Source organism: Tursiops truncatus, chromosome 4 (assembly GCF_011762595.2).
Source record: "Tursiops truncatus isolate mTurTru1 chromosome 4, mTurTru1.mat.Y, whole genome shotgun sequence".
NCBI lineage: Eukaryota > Metazoa > Chordata > Mammalia > Artiodactyla > Delphinidae > Tursiops > Tursiops truncatus.
In genome coordinates, this window is record NC_047037.1 from 134,033,621 (window position 1) to 134,049,798 (window position 16,178).

Here is a 16,178-nt window from a genome sequence, read left to right on the forward strand (position 1 = left end):
GCGCACATAACCCCAGTGGAGACCGCGAATCAGCCCGAGGCTCCTTCTGTCACACTCCACGCCTCGCCCCGTACATCAGTCATTCACTGCCAGCAGCACGGAGGCATTAGATGCCCACGTGCGGTCACATGAATGACAGGATCAGGGTTCACTTTTGGGATTTGGGTTGCCATAGTGTGTAAAGAGGAAAACAGGAGAATCAAGCAGAACGGTGTCTAATGAAAAAAAGCAAATCAGATGGAAAGGAAAAGCGCTTTACAATCGGTAGAATCAACTCGAAGTGGCCCGTGGGTCAGGCAGCCCTCTGGTGCTCCTAACTCAGTCCTCACGACAGTCTCTAAGGTGGCATCATCGTCATTGCCACTCTGTACAGATGAGAAAAGCGAGGCCCAGAGTGGGGAGGCAGTCTGCCCATAGGATGGAAGTTGGGTAAAGCAGAGAGAATACACGCTTCCCATGGGCTCAGCCTCCTACAAGCTGTATGGCCTGGGTGGCTTTTAGTCTATTTTACTTATTTTATTTTTAAACATTTTAATCTATTTTTTATTCAAAATTGTAATATTTTTATTTTATTTTATGTTTTATTTATTGTTTTACTTAATTTTTATTTTATATTAGAGTATAGTTGACTTACAATATTGTGTTAATTTCAGGTGTACAGCAAAGTGGTTCAGTTACACGTATATATCCTTTCTTTTTCAGGTTCTTTTCACATATAGGTTATTACAGAATATTTTATATTCCTTTTTTTAATCAACTGGGGATTAAGAGCTGTATTTATCTCACAACGGTTTTTGATTAAAAGGGATGATGGAGGGGATGTGCCTGATACATTGTAAGCACTTGGAGAATGTTAGCTGTACTTGTCATTATTGATAAGCAACAATGTAACTTAATTATCTAATGTGAAGACCAGAATCTTTCCCAGCAAGAGTGTGAAGGAGGCAGGATGCAACTGGGGGAGGGGCCTCCCTCCCTATCTCCCTTGGTGTGGACTTTTCCAGAACCCATGGCCGGGCCCAGGCCGCAAGGGTTGTCCAGGCTCACGTGAGGCCGCGGGGTCAAGGTCCCTCTCTGTTTTTATACTCTTTCAGGCTGTGTGATCTTCACAGAAAAACAGACGAGCGAGAGGAGGCTGTTTAGAAACAACTCCAACTACTTCTGTGTAAATGACCTGCTGGATTCTAAACTGACTTGTCCCTGTTGGGGGTGAGATGTGTCCCACAAAATGGTGGGAGGCCACTGTGGGCAGGTCAGCTTGGACCTGAGGCCAGGACTCCCCAGAAGAAACCAAAGCCTGAGTAAAGGTCAAGTGGAACTCACGGAGCAAAGATGGAAGAGGGAAGGAGGGAAGTGGGGCTGGGACAGACCAGGCTTTGGGGTGTATGCAGAGGGTGCTAAATAAGTACGGCAAGGGTGTTTTCTGAGTCACAAGAATTCCCCAACTATAACATTCAGTTTATACCACGGAGTTTTTGTTTCCCTGCGTACTTTGCACAGGGAAAGCAAGTCTCACACAAGGTCGCCTTTCTAAAGGAGCTTTCTTAGTTTATTATTAGTTTTATCTCGAAGAATAATTAGCACGAGCGCCTTTTAATTTGTTCCCATTGAGACGTCTGCATAACAACAATTAGAGGCTGGTGGGTCTCCCTGTTTCTAGGCGAGCAGGGGACTCTTGCAGGGCTGGCTGGGACCTGGCTTTGTTGCGGGGGGGGGGGGGGGCATGTGATTAATTATTCCGTCCTTTGCCACGTGGAGCTCGAGGAGAAAGGGAAGGAACTTTCTGAGACTCTGTGGTCACTCGCTGGAGAATAACCAGATGAGAAATGCCTTTTGTACAAATAAGGTTGGAGAGAAAAAAAGAAAACCTCAAACCCACCTACTTGAGAAAAGGATTTGTAATGATGTCAGAGGGCTGGTGACGTGGACTTTTGAAATTGCAGATGTTTCTGCAGAAGGATGGAGAGATGATTCCCAAAGGCCCATCAGTGAGTGGGTCTCTGGCTTTGCAATTGAGGACTTTGTGATGTGAAGGGTTCTGTTGACAGGAGGGCGTGAGGCCACTTTTACTATCAACTGCTTCCAGGTGGAATTTTCATCCCAGCCATGGGAATAACTGGATGTGGGTGTTTGCTGGGAACCTTGCTGAAAACCCTGGCCGGGGTCAAGGTCCTGACAGGCTGCCAGGGGCTCCCCGGCATCCTGGAGGATGGACTCCCATATGAGGCCCCTGATTTTGGTGGGGGAGGGGTCATTCCATGGGTTCTTCTGTATGTGGGTCCCAGGACATGGACAAGGATGGGGCAAGAGAGGCATCTCGGGCACAAAATGTCTCTCCAAGTCATGTGAGAGCAGGGTGAGCCTTACAGGACCCTGAGAGTGAGCGCCTCCTAAAGGTTTTTGGGGGAAGTGCCTCGCTGACTCAGTCTTACCCCAGATGGACTGCCAGACTGATAAACTGGCAACTAGCTGGTAGGAAGATAGGCTTAGTCATGGTCTCCCTCCACCCTCACCCCCAGCCAGCATTTCGCCATCATCTTGGGAACAGGTGATTCCAATGTACGCTTCATTGAGCACTGCTGGCTTAGAGAAACATCCCTTGTGGACAACCCTGGAACCACCAGGATGTCTCCCTTAGGGGCTGCTCTGATGGGGAGGGGCTATGAGGATGAAACTAGTGGTCAGGGGAGCCAATGACACCGACGTTGGGGACCTAAAGCCACCGAATGCATCTAGAATCATGTGAGCAGTCCAGGACGGTGAACTTGACAGTGGACAGTGGCCTCAGCTTGAGGCCACCTGAGGTTCAGCAACCCCCCCCAATAGTGTCACTTGCTGTCCAGGGCCCTTGGCCAGTCTCTAACTCCACAAAGCTCAGCTCTCTTTTGCGTCAAACTGACAGAATGGTAACATCCACCCTCCTCCCTGCAGGCAGACCCTGAGCTCTGCAGAACAAACCCCTCATTTTACCAGCAGCTTAACCTCAGGCAGGTTACCTAACCTCTTCATGCCATGCTCCCCTGAATAAAATAGGATTAGTAATGAGGGTACCTACTCACAGGTTTGTGTGAAGGATTTAACGAGTTAACACAAGGAAAAGCTTGGTGCAGTGCCAATGCTGGCACATAGAATATGCTCAATAAACACTACCTGTTGCTATGGTCCTCTTTAATATTTGTAAGCTCAGCGTCTGCCAAGGAGCGCTAAGACCATTTGTGCACTGCTGCATGGTGAGAGGAAGAGACCCAGGTCTTCATCCTGCTACATGCTGGTTCCTGGCACAGCTACAGGGCCATGTTCTGGGCTTAGCACAGGTTCCTTTCCTGCCCCACCTCCATTCTGTACACCGTCAGTGGCATTTTCCAGAGTTACCTTTACTTACTGACTTCTTCTCTGTGTCCATTGCTTCGTATATATTATCTCAAACCCTTTTGACAACCATACAAAGTAGGGATCATTGCACCCACTTCACAGGTGAGAAACCCAGGCTCTGCAAGATTGGGGAAGCAAGTGAAGTTCACACAGGCGGCCCAGTGCTGGCAAGGGGGTAGAAACGAACCCCCCGGCCCCAAAGCGCTGGGCTCCCTTCTCCCCTTCTCCCCAACCCACTCGGTTGTCAAGCCTGTCCTTCTTGTGGCCTCCCTGGCAATGACAGCTCATAGAGCAGGGCTGGGGCTCAAGAACACACGGTCCCTTCTGGAGTGGAGTTGATACTTCAACACCTATGGGGGGATGGGGGGCGGATGGAGTGGGAGGTTAAGGTTATATAAAAGCTATTATATATGGAAGGGATAAACAACAAGGTCCTACTGTATAGCACAGGGAACTATATTTAGTATCCTATGATAAACCATAATGGAAAAGAATTTAAAGAAAGAATGTATATATATATATATATATATATATATATATATATATATATATATATGTATGTATGTATAAAACTGAATCAATTTGCTGTACAGCAGAAATTAACACAACATTGTAAATCAATTATACTTCAATAAAAAACCAAACCAAACAAAAAAACAAAACAAAACACATTGATTGGAGCTTCAGCTGAAGGACTCAAGGCTGCTGGTACAAGCTGAGTCCCAGCGAGCAAAACACGAAAAGTACAGGTATCTGGGGACGTCCTGACTCAAACTGAGGTGTTCATGGGGGTGTGGGGGCGGACATCACAACTTGCCTTTTTAGTTTTTATCTTATTTTAATTTCTATTTTGGGGATGTGTTGTATACTGCACATACTATAATTATATGAGTACAGTAGTGCAGGCATGTAATTTCTAGGTACATAAATGTGCGTAGGTTTGGGGACATGCTAAATCGGTTTTACTTATGTTTGGCGTGATCAGAAGAGTTTGGAAATGACCATCTTGCTGCTCAGCAGTTCCTGGTCCACTTGGACGCCGCTTCGCTGAGCTGAGTACATCAGGGGAAGAGATGCCAATGGAATCTCTAAGTCATGAGAATTGAACACCGGCTCGTGTGTGTGTGTGACAGAGACAGAGACAGAGAGACAGAGAGAGGGCTTTATCTCTCTTGAGGGAGGCCACTTCCTAGTGTAAGAGCTTTGAATCCAGAGTGCTGTGAAGATAGATATCCCTAATGGGAATTGTAGCTGGGTTCAAATTTGGTCTGAAGACAGCAACTGCACACTTCCCAGGGGCTCCCTTGAGAGCTGGTCTCCGCACCCTCTGTGTGAACACGCTTGCGTCCTCTTCTGCTGGTCGTTCAGATTTCACGAGAGATTCTCATCAAAACCAACCTGCTTAACTGGACACTTGCCTAAGGGGGACGGGGGGCACATGGTGGGTGCTTTGCTGAGGCAGTGCTGGGTTTCCGGGTAAGAGAGGACACCCAAACCACAGGGCAGGAAAGAGCGTCCAGCCTGCACCAGTGAGGCTGTTCCGTTCCTGACACATACCTACAGCAGTTCTTCTGGGCTGTGGGCTCTGCATAAATTGTCTACCTGATGTTTCCACACAGAGAAAGGGACTTGGCCTGTCAAGAGCTGTGACTAAGGCAAAGGAATGGAGCGTGATTAGGAGAGATGTCCCCAAGTGGAATCAGTCTGCCAAGTCCAGTGTCTGCAAAACTCTAGGGTCAGGAGGAGAGCTGACCCATTTTCTGGTTCTGACTCAGGGACTGACCAGTGGTGGGACCTCGGACAAGGAAATGTCTGTGGTGCCCTGAGGCAGAGAGATGTCTAAGATGATTCCAGCCACATATATATAACTATAACTATATATATATATAACTAAATATTACTATATATATATAGTTATATAGTTTCAGATGCCAACTGAGACTATATAGAGTTATATATAGAGAACACACACACATAACTTAGAAAGTATCACATGGGACAATGTCTCACAGTTTACATGTCTTGTAGTTCATTTGTTATTTAAACAGATTCATCCACCTCTAGGATACAATTATTTCTTTGTTTTGAACACAATCTAGAGGGAAGCATGTAGGAGGTGTAGCTTTTTTTTCTTTTTAACGTGAAGTAATGATGTGGGATGATTGGCAGTTGAACAGAATTTCCATTGTTGGCATTTGTACTTCTTTATACCACCCCCCCCCCCGCTTCGCAGTCCTAATATTTGTTTAAGGTTGTTCAGTGATTGTTCCTCTCCTCTCGGACTTTGAGAGTCATAGCCATTCTGATCTTTATGAATGGCGGAGTCGATAATAATAAACAGCAGTGTGAGTTTCTGTTCATACCCATCGATGCCTAGATCATTTCGTTTTTGCCCAATGGTTTCATGCTGCTCAGGCTGGATTGCAAAGGGCAGAGACAAGAGAGCAAACTCATAAAAGATGTGGCTATTCTTTCCCTTCCTCCTAATTCCTCCAGACCCTTGCATGTATATATATTTATATGCAGTTTCAGGGTTTACAAACTGTACGCTTTCAAAGCGGGTTAATGTCAAGTTCAGCTGTGACTGTTAGCAAGGTGGATAGGGCTGCACAGATGCAGCCTGCAGATGGTGTGGCATGAGGGGCCTCATACACGTAGTTCAAAGTGCAAACAGAAGCTGCGTAATAAAGCAGCAAACTGTGGTTGGCATTGAAACTGCTCCTGGAAACATGGTGCCCTAACTCATGTATTTTAGTCTACATTCTCTTTTGCACGTTTTGAAGTTGTAATAAGAAATAAACATCAAAGCCTATAGATGTCAAGATATTTTGTGTGTAGAAAATGGAAATTATTCCTCCCCTGAGCAATAAGAGATTTTCTGATGACCTCCCTTAAAGATTTTCTGCTTAGCCTCCCTTAAAAAACTCACCCACAACAGCCTATGACCACCAAACAGCGTGCAGTGTGCTCAGGGTTCTGACTTTATTTTTACTGAATTATAGTTGATTTACAATGTTGTGTTAGTTTCAGGTGTACAGCAAAGTGATTCCATTTTGCATGTATATCTATATAGGTATTCTTTTCCAGATTATTTTCCATTATAGGTTATTACAAGATATTGAATATAGTTCCCTGTGCTATGCAGTAGGTCCTTGTTGTTTATCTATTTTATATACAGTAGTGTGTATCTGTTAATCCCAGGGTTCTGACTTTTGTTTTCTCTCTTTAACATATCCCTATTCAGCAACCTGACAACTGCAATATTTTCCAGATCAGTCTTCAGGATCTAGTACTAATGAAAAAATCTGAATTCCTACACATTTTCAGAAAAACTGAAGTGCTCAGCAGGACCAATATAGCCCTCAAGGAGAAGAGGAGACAGAGGCTTGCTTTGAGGTCCCAGGATATATTTGATGTATTGCTCATATCTTATAATTTTCTTCCCTATCAGAGATCAGGAAAGGTTTATTTTAGGAGTCCTAGCCTTCACAGAGGACATCCAAAAGACCAGGAGTAAAAGCCAGATGGTTGGCAGGGAAGGCAAGCAGGAGTTTTGCAAAATGTTGGAGTAACTTATTTCTCCCAATGGACATGGTTTCAAGACTTAAGTTGAGTCGTCAACTTTGCATCAGTTTAGCACAGGCTGCAAGTTTACACAAAAAAGCATCAGACTTGAAATCAGCAGAGCCACTGAACAAGCCCAACTAGCCGACTGCAATTTCCATTTTGGGTGACATTTTACCTTGGGGGCCCCTAAAATGTCTGGGGGAGCCCACTGTTTAAAAAGGAGTCCATCTGAAAATAGCCACAGAAGGACCACGGGCTGTTAGGGCAGTGCTGTCCACGAAAGCAATGATCCTCAAGGAATACTAAGCTTGCAGCAAAGCAAAACGAAAGCTTTACACTGTTTCTTATTTCAGGGAAAAACTGAATAAAGGCTTTTTTTTTTTTTTTTTTTTTTTAAGGCATTGACTTGTAGGGAGGTAGATTTGTATCCAGACTCAGGAAGTAGACAGGCCAGTAACTATGAAGCAGAAATAATCTGTAACTTGCGGAAATACAAGTTATGAATGTGTTCTATCTCCCACATAGAGCGATATTATCTGGTTGTCGTATTTCAGTCAAAGGTAAAAACATCTTTAGGTAAATTTAAGGAGGGCGACTTAAAAGAAAATTTCCCTCAAGAAATTCTGTAGAAAGAATTCTCTTAAAAAAAGATGTAGGGCTTCCCTGGTGGCTCAGTGGTTGAGAGTCGGCCTGCCGATGCAGGGGACACGGGTTCATGCTCCGGTCCGGGAAGATCCCACATGCCGCGGAGCGGCTGGGCCCGTGAGCCATGGCTGCTGAGCCTGCGCGTCCGGAGCCTGTGCTCCGCAACGGGAGAGGCCACAACGGTGAGAGGCCCGCGTACCGCAAAAAAAAAAAAAAAAAAAGATGTAGAGTGTGGGCTGTGGGGTTTTGAGAATTCAAAAGAGTGAGGAAGAGATAAAAGGAAACTAGTTATAGTTAGCATTGATGTATCCTAACAGATACATCAATCCCGGGGCCAGGTGTGGTGGTTCACATACAAGCCACACTCCTGTCCATACAAGGCTGGCTGTTTTTCTTTCCTAACACTGTGGGAGTCAAGTGTGCTTCTGGGTTTTGACCCTGAAAATAGGTGTAACCCTGGCTCCCCTTTAACCAGCTCCCTGCTCCGCCCCCTCCCATCTCCTGCCTGTTTTGCTTTCAGTAAGTCAAGAATAAAAGGGGCCGGGGGAGGGATAAATTAGGAGCTTGGGATGAACAGATTCACACTACTATATATAAAACAGAGAAACAGCAAGGACCTACTGTATAGCACAGGGAACTATATTCAATACCTTGTAATAAACTATAATGGAAAAGAATCTGAAAAAGGATATATATATTCTCTATATATCATATATATATATAATATATATATATATAGTATGTATGCATATAACTGAGTCACTTTGTTGTATACCTGAAACTAACACAACATTGTAAATCAATTACACTTCCAAAAAAAAAAGACCTTTGCTTTAAGGTGACTTCATTTTCTTCCATAAAGCAAAAAAAAATAAATAAAATAAAAGAAGAAGAAAAAAGAAAGAAAGAAAAAAAGGATAAATATCACCCTCTCCCCCACCCCCAGCATCCACCTGCAACTTCTAAGAAGGACTGAAGGAGGAACTTCGAGTTTCTCTGCATGTATTTTCAAAGCACTGTCCACATGGAAAACATAGGAGGTGAGATGTCACCTGGAAAAAGCAGGATACCTGCCTGGGAGCAGTCCACAAGTCCACTGTCCTAGGCTTCTTCCCGCTAGAGACCCTGTGACATTGTTCTGGCCTATGAGATACATAAGGGGGAGTTGGCAGAGAGGGGCTTCCTTCCCTGAGTAAAAAGATGGAGCTTCACAAAGAGAAGGGTTTGAAGCCCCTCATCTCCTTCCTGCCTGGACAGGTCTGAGATGCAGGCATCTGACGGTGGAACCGGAACACAGGAGCATCCCGCCGTATCAGCCCTGGACCACTTACTCCCTATCCATGCCTGGCTGCTTGAGCCACCGTAGCCGAGTTTCCCGTAATATGCAGCAAACAGAGTTCTCACTGGTAGATCCTAGCAAGAGCTTCATGCCCTTTATGTCACTGTTAGAAAATGCAGCACTTCAGTCGGCTTTTGGATGCGTGGTTTACTTTTCCACTTGAGTTCCTTCTTTCCCTTCTCTGGCATTGTTCAGTGTTATCAGGAGAGTAAAGGGGAGAAGGATGGGGGAGAGAGATTAGGGAGCGAGAGATTCAGGAAGTTAAGAGAGGATGAGGGGATGTCTCTCTGACGAAAAGGGAAGTCTATGTGATCCAGGGGAGTGTCCATCTTACTTGTCCAGTAGGTCAAAGGTTACGCGAGGCTTTAAACTCCGTTTCATGTTCAAGAATTACCCATAGTTCTCTGAACGCACACCCTGATTATGTTCACAGCTTGCAAAGCTCTTAAAAGAAATGCTCCCTTTCTACCGCTCTGGGGCATCATCTTATGGGGGCGGATGTGAAGGCAGGCCAAGAAAGACACATCACTTGAGGCTTATTTTACTCAGCAAAGAGGCTGAGGCCGGGCATTGGCGGCCCCAAGGAGAAGGGACAGGGGAGCTCAAGGAACAAGAGTTTCAGAAAAAAGTGTTTTGCAAGTTTTAAGGTCTGTTTCAGGCACCAGAGCAGCTTCTGGAGAGTTCTCTGAAGAGTGGGGGTTGGAAAAAACAATTTGTTTTTGAGAGAATATGGGAAAATGCTTGCCATATGTGAAATGGTAGGATAGCTGTTTCCCACCAGAAAATAAAATAATTAACAAAAAATAGTCGCTTCATGTTGTTAAACTAAGAAAATTTGTGATGCATTTTATGGTACCTCTTTCTGACACGTTTAAAGATTTCCAACAGGAACTCTGTCATTCGGAGGCAAGTTTGTCTAGAACATTATTAGCCCCTTTTGCAGAACTAAAACGAGACACAGAGATGTCTAATGACTCATCTAGGTCACTAGGAAGTTACCTGAGAAACTGAAAATTCGCTTGAGTTTCCTGTGCAGCCTCCACTCCTGCCCCCAACATGACAAGCACCCGAGGTGCCTTCACTGCTGGGCTTTGACAAATGCATGGTCAGAAATGTCACCAGAAGCACGGAGCCAGGAACCTGCAGAGGGTCACCGGGTGAAGTGGCTTTTTCATTAAGAAGGGCCTTCAGTAGAGTAAAGCGATACCAGGACCTCAAGGAGGAGAAACTTCTGTCAAGATTCCAATACAACACGCCCCAGTTAGCCTCAATATTGAAAAGCTAAGCCCGTGGAGTTACGTAAAGAGCCCTTGCTCTTTCTCTGTCCTCTTTTTGGTTACTAACAAGTAGAACAAGGGTAACATGGTGTTGAAGAGGTGGACCTCCCACACCCCACTGTGGTCCTGCTGCCCCACCTCTGCCCTGGGTGGACCCTCACCTAGACCCCCCTTCCCTCCATTCTTGGCTCCGACCTTCCACACCATCTCCTCCCCAACCCCTGGGACTCTGTCTCCAGGGAGCCTCTCCCGGGGTCCCCCCACGGCCTCGTGACTTCTCCTTTCTGAGAGGAGACAGCTCTGACTGAGCGTCATCTTAGGAAACTGAACATCAGTAGCCACGGCTGACATTAGCTGCCCGTTATATTCATGACTGTGCTGAGCACTTCACACTGGTTGCTTAGTTCAGTCCACGCAGGTACTTTAACGACAGGTCCTACTACTATCCTCGCTTTATACACGAGGAAACCAAAGCTCAAGAGAGAAGCCGCTATTCGGGAAAAGCCAGACAAATGGAAAAGATAGCAAAGGGCGTCACTGTCCTGAGTCTGTACCTGCCCCTCATTCAGCCCCTGCGCCTTCTCTTTCTGGTCCTGGCAGCTTTTACAAACTCCTGGGCTCTGTCCTCTAGACCGACACCCGCAAGCGTTTCCCTATTAGATTCTGCACGTGCAGTGGCCCTGGAGCCTCCCTCTGCCCCAGCATCACTTTCTTTCTCAGTAAAGGGGCAGATCTTTTCAGAGAACACATTTCAGATCTATTTCAAGAGAAGAGAGAAATCTCCTGGCTATGAATTTGCTTCCAAAGCTCTTCAAGCCTTCTTGCTGGTTAGATCCTGGCTCAGCTGCTCCTTCTGAAGTTGCTTCTGTCCCTGGTGGCTCACTGTGCCGGCCCTTAGAGTGTGGGCAGGTGCGGGGCCTCCTGTGGCCTGTCCCCCACCCCCAAGGGGGGAGTGTGTCCTGGGAGGGTTTGGAATTACAGGGACGATCCCTGGGGAAGAGGCAGAGCTAAGGAGGTGGTGTCTTTTGGGGGACTGAGTTTTGCTCTTTTAAAGCTTAAACATTTCAAAATCGCCTTGTCATTTTCAAAGGTTTCTTAGCATGCAAAGGAACTAAATGGCAAAGGCTATGATTGTGAGTTTAGCTAGATTTTAACACCTTTTTTTCCCCCTCAGTTTCAAAATGTGTGGGCAGTTTCAGAATGCAAAGCTGCATCTCACATGGGGGAGCTGGGGTCTGATTCTTCCACATCCAGGAGGGCACTTAGGAAAAGTACAGGTTCCTGGTGGCTCAGAGGGAATCAGATTTGCTAACACACACTGTTAGGGACTGAACTGTGTCCTCCCCAAGTTCATACTTGAAGTCCTAACTCCTAGTACTTCAGAAGGTGACTGCATTTGGAGATTGGGCTTTTACAGAGAAAATTAAGATTAAACGAGGTCCTTCGGGTGTGCTCTAATGCAATATGACTAGTGTCCTTGTAAGAAGAGGAAATTATGACATAGGTAAATACAAAGGAAGACCGGCTGAGGACATGGAGAAGATGGCCTTCTACAAGCCAAAGAAAGAAGCCTCAGAAGAAACCGACCTCCTGACACCTTGAAACCTTCCAAAAAACAAAGCTACACCAGGATTCACCATGAGATTTCTGACTTCCAGGATCATGAGACAACCCACCCCAGTCCGTGGTAGTTTGTTACGGCAGCCCTAGCAAACTAATACAGTTTTCACACAGTGTCTGATACCCAGTTAAATCGACGGCTTTCTGTGATCTTAAAGCTTCAGCAGAGCCAGAAATGCCTTCATAAATATTTCTCTGAAAAAAGTGGCAAACCGAGGCTCACAGAGAAGCACGCTTCACACGTGCAGCCTTGGATCCTGCAATTCCCTTTGAGAGATGCCTCGAGAAGACAGCAGAGAGTCAGCCCCGCCGAGATTTTTACCTGTGGTTCTAGGAACTCGGAGGCACATTAGCATTCAGGCTTTGCATAGACCACTAAGCCACTTCTAAGAACAAGGCTACCTGAGGCATTTTGCAAAAACATACGTGCCGATGCTCTTCCTCTCTAAGCCTACCGCAGCTCTGAGGGCCCACACGTGGTACCCCTCCAGGAGACCCAAGTTTGGGTCCTGCAGAGACTTCACGCCGTGAACCACATGGAATCATGCAAGGGAATTTCAACCACACCTCGTCTTCTTGCCTGAGCACATTCAGTGAGAAGCCGGTGCAGTGGGACAGAAAGAGAGCGGCCTTCTCTGTGGTAGACCACACTTGTTTTGCATGCCAGGCTCTCAGACTCTCGCTTGCCTTGTCACACAGAAGGGAACAATGGCTTGCTGGGCACCACGCTTCTTTTTCCCCTCCATTTCCACATGGGTATCTTGCTAAAAATGAGTTACGGGTTTCCTCCTGTGAGAATTGCATGCACTGATAAAAGACCATCCCAGGAACAAAACAAAATGTTTTCCCTGCTCGCTCGGAGCTGCAGCTGGGGAGGGCACAGACACTTTAAATTACAGGCAGTGAGAAATGACCACAGTGCTGGGAGCCGCTGATGGCCGGGCTGGGGAAACAGGGGTACCAACTCTGGGGAGAACACTTTGTTAGAGAGGAGGGCGATTCTTCTAGCATCACACTCTGAGGCACTACCCACATAGCACCAAATGCCATGACATTCTGCCACCTTTCCAGCTCAGATGAGTGGTGTGGACAGCTAACGCAGACAATGTAAACCCTTGGCTTGACAAATCACCTAGATAAAGTGAGCTGTGAAAATGACCAAGATTTCACTTTGATTCTCTGAAATTCAATCTCAATATTATATTCTTGAGTTAGAGATTATGAGAGGCCCCGAGTTCCTTGGAGAGGAAGGAGTGAAAAGACCTTTTCCCACAAGCCCTTCTAGGTCTTGCTTGGGGTCCTGGGGTCCACTCCATTTTGCCCCCTTGAAAGCTAACTGCCACTGGTTCCTAACCTGGGGCAGGCTGGTGACTGTCCTGGGGACACAGAGGCTGTGGGGCTGCGTTAGAGGCTGAGCTCCCTGTCTTTCCCGGCATCTGAGCAGGTCACCGGGTCCCCTCATTATCTCTGTTGTCCGACCAGTAAGGACAGAAGGCAGGCCAGCACTGCACACAGAAATCCAATCTATTACCCAGTGGAATGTTGAAAACTTTCCTGAACCTGCCTTCCTGAGTTGATAGAATAGGAAACAATCATCGTTTGGAGGGGGTATTGAAAGCAGCGTCGAAGCAGGAAGATCTTTTTTTTTTTTTGTCTGTTATTCTACAAATATTGCTTCCTTGCTTGTTAGCGGCCTAGAGGAAATGCAACGAGAGCCGTCCACAGCTTCTCACCAGCGGCCGGTGTTTCGGCCCATCGCCGCGAGGATGTGTGACTCATATGCATCGCATGATTCAACTTCACTAAAATGTCCTCAGCTGCCAGTAAAGAAGCACTCGAAAACCCTTTAATTTGAAGCTTTGAATCAGTTAATGACTTGCTTTCTTCTCCGTCTGAAATCCTACTGTCCCCCAGCACACACACACACACACACACACACACACACACACACACACACAGATCTTTGTCAAGTGTTTAAATTTCAGAGACCCGGAAACATAGAGGCTCTGTGACATCCACAATAGCGTTTGTTGTGACAAAGTGGCTGGCAGCCCTCTGCATTCTTCGGCTCACTTGGCTTGATGAATAAATAATGAGTCACAGATACTATTTGGGTGCGCGCGAGAGTTTGTAGCCAGAAAATTAATTATTTCCCCATCCCATCCATCCCACTCCATCCCAGCTCTGCCAAACCATGAAGCCACACTCCGCAGGCACTGGTCACAGTGCTTGCCCCGGCACACGGCAATGCCTCCGTGACATTTCTCTGTTATTATTTGTGTTGGTTTAGGCGCGGCCCTATATTCCCAGCAAAGATACACAGAACGCACATGCACACACACGTACTCGTACACTCAGAGCTCAACCCCAGCTCTGTGTATTTCAAGAAGCTGGTTGCAAAAATGCACACAGGTATCCCACAGTAGCTGCTCCTATTAGGAAACGGGTAATCTAATGACTTCAGCTGCCACAAACGCTTGCCTTAGGCAACTTTTTCATTGCTCTTGGCGAGAGAAACCTCTGTACCCTTTGCTTTCTTTCTCTCTCAGAAGAAGCCGGCTGCCTCTTTGCACTGAGGCTGCAAGGACTAACCCAGCATGGCCCCATCCTAGGGCTTTCGACCTACACGAGTCTGCCCAGCTCCTGTTCTCTCTGCCTTTTGGAGACAACTGACTTGCTACTTGGTCCCTGCCGTTCCCGCCCGGGCTGTGAGCCTACCTCCGCCTCTGCCCTACGCTGGCACCGGCCCTCCTGGCTGGCCGTGCACGAGCCCACTGAAGCCTGGGACAGGCTGGCATGTGGGGCATACTGCACGCCCAGCGCAGAACAACTCAGCCACAGTCATCCCAGGCAAGGGGCAACCGAAGAAAACCCAGAGAGCTTCCTGCAAACGTTCTAATCTCTAGGATTTTAATCCGGAGCAGCCCAACTTACTTGTACTTGACAAAGTTCTCACCCACCGACTGAACCCTTCAACAGCTCAACTAAGTATTTATGAGAACATTTCTGAAGAGGGGCCATCTGATGAAGAAGTAATCCAATAGTCTTGAAATCATATGCCCGAGTCTGAATTCCTCCTATCCCAGACAGACAGGGCACCGGCAGGGGCTCTCTCTGCACCAAGTTACAACAGGCTGCCACTTCATTACCAGCAACGCTGAGCAAAAGTAGATATGAAAAGCCCAGAGTGTACTCACCTCTCATGAAGCACTGTGGGTATGAAGGAAATGACTCAAATATGCTGTCTGAAGCCATCGCTTCCTCCTGAAAAGGTACCTTCTTCTGAAGGCGGGGGATTCAATGATTTCTTTTACCTTAAGAACGAAAACCCAAGAAAGGTCACTGTTTTAACCTCACCCCCAACCATGGTTTCCTACGGCTCCTTTTCTCCCCCCCCTCGACACCTCTGGGGCTCCCTGAGCCTTATGAAAAAGAATGTACCTTTGCGAAGACAAATATTCAAATTGGTAAAGATTAAAAAAAAAAAAAAGCGGCGTCTTGGCTGTGGGTTGATGATGTTCAGAACTCTGCGAAACCCTGTGGTTTGCAGTCAGTGTGATTCGTCCTGCTTACTGACCACTATGCCGGGCTCAGACTTCTGACACTGCCAGGCTACCCAACTTGTGGTTCTGTGGTTGTTTATGAGGCCCAAAGAAGTTTTCACACAACCCAAATTACAAATTTAACTGTTCCCCTTTCCACAGCCCATCTTAATTGGTTCTTGCCAATCATGTGACTTCAGTGATGTCAATTCTTTTTTTTTTTTTTTTACTTTCTGAGCAATGCCCTTCCTTCCCTCCACCTGCCCTCCCCCCGGGTGGTGCAAGAAAATAGCCGAGTAGACTTTGCAAGAGAGAGAGAGAGAGAGAGAGAGAGAGAGAGAGGACTGTAGAAGAAAGTGACTCAGTCTCTTATTTTATCAATGGTCTTTGCTGATTTAGTACAACTTGAGTCCTGTTGTTGTTATTTGTGGTTTTGGGAACTCCTGATTATTTTGATAAAGATTTCATTGCTGCTTATTCAATAGTAATTCAACCCTAGCATCGGGCTGCTGCTCAGACAGGATGTGGACCTCATCATTTAAGATGCTGGGCACTGGCTCAGGAGAATTCAGCCCTTGGTAAAGACGATCATGGCATAAGTGAAACTAGGAAAGGAAAAAAAAAAAAAACTAGAAGGGAATGTTTTGATGAGAGTCTGACCCCTAAGGGGGTCTAGCAACTTACTGGTATTTTAAAGCCTGCAAAAAGGAAAGCATTTTAATTGTGATCAAAAGACCCTTTTAATAAAACCAAAAGTTTGTGGTTTTCTTCCTGCTAACTGGACGTCTTTTCAATAAAGAGATAAAATTATAGTAC

At 46.3% G+C, this 16,178-nt stretch overlaps 1 protein-coding gene across 6 annotated transcripts in view; it reads right to left on the reverse strand.

The window, feature by feature from the left end:
* RUNX1 (RUNX family transcription factor 1) overlaps positions 1-15,464 on the reverse strand; it is a 244,249-nt gene extending 228,785 nt beyond the window's left edge. For 2 of the 6 annotated variants that reach the window (XM_033856040.2, XM_033856039.2), the window contains exons 1-2: positions 15,262-15,463; positions 15,018-15,134 (exon numbers count right to left, since the gene is read on the reverse strand). In XM_033856040.2, coding sequence (XP_033711931.1) covers positions 15,018-15,075 — 58 coding nt within the window. In that variant the 5' untranslated portion in view covers positions 15,076-15,134; positions 15,262-15,463. Of the gene's footprint in view, positions 1-15,017; positions 15,135-15,261 lie in introns of all 6 variants that reach the window. The other 4 variants (XM_073804477.1, XM_073804476.1, XM_033856037.2 and 1 more) reach the window with 4 other exon arrangements.
* Between the last annotated feature and the right edge of the window lie 714 nt (positions 15,465-16,178).